Genomic DNA, 5,984 nt, shown 5'->3' with positions numbered 1-5,984 from the left:
TTTTTTTTTTTTTTTGTTCATCTACTCTCAGAGTTTTCCTTATTTGTTACCTTGATGTCTTCCTCATTGCCCATCTGGGATCCATCCACACCTTGTGAACAGCAGGTCTGTCTGCTCTTGTTCTTATGTTGCATGTCCCTACTATTTCCAAGCTATTTTAGTGGCCTGGAAGCTTTCAGCCCCAGTGCCAGCTCTTTTGTTTCTTTAGACATTAATTGTACCAGGTATGACATAGGCCTTTGAAATCCCACCTGTGGCGCTTTCATTGATCACCGTAGTAAAAATCGTATGTCTCAGACTAGGCTTGTTTCTCTCATTTGCTTATTTTTCTCACTAATGTACTTATTATTTATAGTACTGTGTGTGTGTGTGTGTGTGTGTGTGTGTGTGTGTGTGTGTGTGTATTTGATGATACTGGGGATTGTACCCAAAGGTGTGCTAGCCTTCTCAACAATTAAAACCAAACTGATGTGCTCACATTTAGTAGGTATTTAATGTGTTTCAAGTAATGAAAAAATTCCAGCTCTTTCAACCCATTTTTTATGTACCCTAGATTTTTCCAGAATCCCCCTTGTAAAATTAAGAGTATAGTGGGACTTTACCAGTTTATTGTCTGTCTTTTGTCATTATGATTATTTTTTTCTCTGTATATTCTTGTGCTTTTGTTTGAAGTATTCCTGTGTAATTTGTGTGTGTGTGTGTGTGTGTGTGTGTGTGTGTGTGTGTGTGTGTGTGTGTATGGGTGCAGTATGGAGTACCTGTAGATGCAGCCAAGTAGAAAGGAACCATTTGTGGGGAGGAGCAAGTATGATCTTAAAGGTGGGGATGGGTATGATGGAATGATAGTGATAAGAATGGGGAAGGAGAGTAAGAAGAGGGGAGGTCTGAGTGTGAAGGAGATTAGTGGGGCAGGACAGGAGAAGAGGTTGGCAAGGGATAACTTACATTAGGATGTTTGCAAAAAGATATCATAATTGAGTTTTATCACACACACACACACACACACACACACACACACACACACACACAGAGTTTTGTTTTGTTTCTTTTCTCATAAACGTCTCCATGGAGTCACCCCTGTACAGGGCTTTATATTTATCCCAGAAGCTGTAGATTTACCAAATTTAAAGCCAGCTTTGCTTACCTCCTACTGAATTGTTGGTCAGATGATGTTTTGAGACTCACAAATAATATTAAAAAGTACTTTGAAGGTCTTGAGAATGAAAATAATTGTTTTTTTTATTGAGTTTCATTGGTTGAATATGCCTAAATATTACTTTATTATGTTTCTAATAGTATGTACTTAATAACTCTCCATGACTTGTTATATTTGAAAAAAACAATTGTTTTCAGTCTCAAAACATTCAGTGTTCTTTTTAATATCATTTGTGGATAAAATTATGAATTTACAGCTTTTTAGTTAGAATAATATCTTCTCAAGATAGTAGTTTTGTAAGTTGTAGCTAGCTGTTACTAGGAAAGATGTGATGATTTTCATGTTTTATAGATAATCTTCATGGAACATGAGTTAAAAAACTTTCTTTTAATTTGTTTTACAGGGAAGTCTTAGAAGTAGCCGACAGATCTCACCTCAGGAATTTATCCATGAGCTGAAAATGGGATACACAGATGAGAGACTTTTCACGTATCTGGAGTCACTCCGAGTGTCATTGACCAGTAATCCTGTGAGGTAATTCATTTTTGGACATCATTGTAGCATGTGACTTAATTGAACAGATATCACCAATGTCATTTTTATTTAGTTGAAATTAAAAAAAAGCTAGTATACATTACCAGTTTCTCAAGGTAAAAACCCAGTACCAAATGGTCACTACTGAAAACATATACATACAAGTAATAATACAAACGAAGAAGGAACACACACACACACACACACACACACACACACACACATACACCCACACCCAGAAGAAAGCCTTGAATTTGAAAGAGAGCCAGGGGGTTGGTCATTGGAGGATGCAGGTGCGGATGAAAGGGAAGGAAGTAATGTTGCAGTAATATTATAGTCTCAAACTAAAATAATTATTAGAAAAAGAATATAAAATATATTCATAAACAAAAGGTCTCAGTGAGAAAATTTATAACTGATAGACTTAAAACAGTTTTATAAAATTCTTAACTTGATTTGTGAAAGAACAATCATAAAAATTTATCAATTTAATATGAATAAGTCTTACTTTTATATTGTTAAATGCATGCTGATTTTTATTTGACACAGCCAGGCAAACCACTTGTTCATTATTTCCCTCTTTTGAAAATGATGTCTTGTGTAGGGGCCATAGATTAATATTGCTATATTTAACAAATATAAGAAGGTAGGATGTACAATCAAGTTAGATTTTTAAGCTTACCAAGCAACCAAACAACCAAGCAACCACCCACCCACCCAACCAACCATCAAATAAAACAAAACCAAAAACCAAAACTTATCTGAAATCCAAATTTAGCTGGGTATCTTTTATGTGACATCCATCCCATATCAATATCTATAGATCAAGTTTTCATGTTTTCAGATTGGGCTACATTTTTGTGTTTTTAGAAATTTTGATTTGAGAAATATTGTGTTAAAAATTTAAATGGCAAAGTAATGGTAACAAAGTGACCCTGTTTAAAATTTTGCTAGATTCAAGGACAGAATTCAGTTTTCATAGTGACTGTATGCTAACTCTGAGTTAGGTCATTGTCTTAACCAGAATATTCTTGAAAAAACTTAAGCAGTTGTCAACAAATATTTGATTACTTGGAGTCTGAAAGTGCATCTGAGAAAGGTGGACGTTGGCTTTTCCTCATGTAAGGAGTAGTTGTTTTTGGATAGAATGTATGTGTGCATGTGTGTTGATTACATGGGTAAAGAAGTGGAAAGCCGCAATGGAATGGGGGCACTCTGGGTGTTGGTGTGAAGACCACCTGCCCTGAGGATTCTCTGCGATAAGTACTCTCTTGGACATTTTCATGTTTGACTTTAAGAGGAGAAAGTCTTTGACCACAAAAATATTTGCTACAAAAGCCTTACGTTTTAAGACAGTAACAATACCATCTCTGTTATAGTTTTATGGGTTTTTCCTTCTGTGTTTGTTAAACTGTGGCCTAAGGACAGCTGGGAGATGAAGGCTTTTTTGTGTGCTGTTCATGCTCTTCATCAGTCTATTAAATATGTGGGAAATGCAAGAGAGAGTTGTTGATTGAAAAAAATGAATTAATTTTAATTATACTTTAAAATTTAATTTTAATTGTACTTTGTTTTGTTTTAGCTTTAGATTGAATAGAGAATTTAATAGATTTATTTTTAAAATGAATAACTAGTATTTCTAGCTCAATTTATACTTGTAAAATACATAGATTTAAGAATATTTATTAGAGCTGGGGAGATGGCGCAGGCAGTACTGTTTGGAATTGAAGCATGGGGACCTGAATGTGGATCCCAATGCCCATGTAAAGGACAGGATGTGGTCATGTGTGGCAGGAAGTCTGGCACTGAGGCGCAGAACCATAAGCATCTCTATGGACTTCTGGCCAACGAGTTTAGACAAATTGGCAAACTTTGGGTTCAGTGAGAGACCTTGTCTCCACAAAGAAGGTGGAGAGTGAATTGAATAAAACACCTGACATGAACCCGTGGTGCTCACACCACCCATGTACACGTAAGTACAGACACACATATACAAATGTTTACTATTTTCTCAAGTGTTATATTAGGAGTATGGCTTGAGAAAGACATCACTGTTTCTGTGGAGTTTAATTTGAGTGAAAGGGGTGTTTTGGGGTAAATGGGAGAGACGTCTACATGCATGTGTGCTTATCATGTCCAGCACAGGCAGCTGGGTAGTCTTCATATGTTCTCAGTAGAAGAGGTAGCTTAAGGGCAGCATGATAGGGTTGCTGATGATGTGCTGGCTGCCTTCCCAGCCTAACTTTTCACCCAATACCTTCTTCCCTCTTCAGTTTCCATCCTTTCCTTAAAGTAGATGCTGCAGATAAAAGAGGAAATAAAAGGGAAAGGTTTTGTATAAATCAATCCATGCGTACTATGATGGGTTGGATAATCTGTTGAAATTTTACCTCAAAATACTGAGAAATTATATTCTGTATTCTCATTCAAAGAAAATTGTTAAAATACCATTAAATACTTGTAGAAGTTTTTTGCCCGGGTACAGAGATTTTTGTGCTGTATTATTGTAATTCATTATGTTTCTATGAAGTTCTTTTAAGTGAAAATAATCACTAGTCTAGGTGGAGCAACCTTTCTGAAGGGAATTTTCTTGATTATTTGTTCTCCCAGTCTTTCAGTAGAGAAATGCCTGTAACATGGCTGTGTATCTTAGAACTGACAATCTTCCTGCCTCAGTCTCCCAAGTTCTAAGATTATAAATGTTTATCTTCACACAGCACTTGAATGCTCACTCAGGAAGATATTCTCCAGATCTATCCATTTCCCTAAGAATTTCATAAATTCATTGTCTTTAGTAGCTGACTAGTACTCCATTGTGTAGATATACCACATTTTCTGTATCCATTGCTCAGTTGAGGGACATTTGGGTTGTCTCAAGTTTCTGGCTATTATAAATAAGGCTGCTATGAACATAGTGGAACATGTGTCCTTATTACATGTTGGAGCATCTTCTGGGTATATGCCCAGGAGTGGTATAGCTGGGTCCTCTGGTATAACTATGTCCAATTTCCTAAGAAACCACCAAACTGATTTCCAGAGTGGTTGCACCAGCTTGCATTCCCACCAGCAATGAAGGAGTGTTCCTCTTTCTCCACAACCTCTCCAGCATCTGTTGTCACCTGAGTTTTTGATTTTAGCCATTCTGACTGGTGTGAGGTGGAATCTCAGGGTTGTTTTGATTGAACAATAATATGAACTAACTAGTACCCTCAGAGCTCCCAGGGACTAAAACTCTAACCAAAGAATACACATGGTGGGACTGATGGCTCTGGCAGCATGTATATAGTAGAGGATGGCCAAGTCGGTCATCAACGGGAGGAGAGGCCCTTGGTCCTGTGAAGGCTCTATACCCCCGTGTAGGGGAATGCCAGGGTTAGGAAGTGGGAGAAGGTTGGTTGGTGAGCAGGGGGAGTGGGGAGGAAATAGGGTTAGTTTTTTGTTTTTGTTTTTGATATTTTTCCGGAGGGGTAACCAGGAGTGTAGATATCATTTGAAATGTAAATAAAGAAAATATCTAATAAAAAATTCTTGATTGCTATGCATAAAGTACAGTGAACTGCACTTTACTATTGTTTCAGAATTAGAATTTATTTACAGCATATTTAGTCAAAGATAGCCTCTCTGCCATTCAGATTAGTCCTGCCTCCCCCAACCTGGCCATGGACTTTCTCAGAACTGCTCATCAAATTTTGAAACTGCTTGTCAAATATGAGCAATATTAACCTTTCATCACCCACATAAGGAAGTATGTGAAAAGCAGGTATTAAAGACCATCTCCTCTGCCTCATTTTTATGGAGATTTGATATGAAGTCTGTAAAGCACTTCTGTTTGAGGAAGTTCATTGATTATTCAGTATTCTTTGTGACAGTTTGTAGTTAGTTTTGAACACTGGTGAAAAGATTATTTTTTTCAAATTACCAAATATAACTTAGAGTGAATTTTGACAAAGCCAATAGTTCTGTTTGAGTGATTGAATACATTGTGTAAAAGCAAAAACAGATAGACACTAGCATCATTATGATTGATTTCAAGCATTTATAGGTCTTACCCACTTATGCATATGTCAGATTAGGTATAGGGATGCATCTTCGTTTTCCAATTTTGGTGTACCTGTCAAGGGATGAAACTCAGAGTAATGAAGACATTGTTTTTTGGTCTTAGTTTTTTTTGCACATATATTTAGCTTTTTCAATTTTATGAGATGTTCTTTCATTTTTGCAGACATTTTCTTAGGCCTTTTTAAGGTAGGCTTAACAGATATTCTCTTTATTTACATGTCATATGACTTCTCCT

The 5,984-nt window shown here is 36.5% G+C and overlaps 1 protein-coding gene across 4 annotated transcripts in view; it reads left to right on the top strand.

The window, feature by feature from the left end:
- Nucleotides 1–5,984, top strand: part of Diaph3 (diaphanous related formin 3) — a 471,820-nt gene that overhangs the window by 116,166 nt on the left and 349,670 nt on the right. For all 4 annotated transcript variants that reach the window (XM_031361487.1, XM_031361488.1, XM_031361490.1 and 1 more), the window contains one exon: nucleotides 1,560–1,690. In XM_031361487.1, the coding sequence (XP_031217347.1) occupies nucleotides 1,560–1,690 (131 nt within the window). The remainder of the gene's footprint in view (nucleotides 1–1,559; nucleotides 1,691–5,984) is intronic.

This window comes from Mastomys coucha, unplaced genomic scaffold (assembly GCF_008632895.1).
Source record: "Mastomys coucha isolate ucsf_1 unplaced genomic scaffold, UCSF_Mcou_1 pScaffold9, whole genome shotgun sequence".
Taxonomy (NCBI): domain Eukaryota; kingdom Metazoa; phylum Chordata; class Mammalia; order Rodentia; family Muridae; genus Mastomys; species Mastomys coucha.
This window is presented reverse-complemented; position numbering and strand designations above follow the sequence as displayed.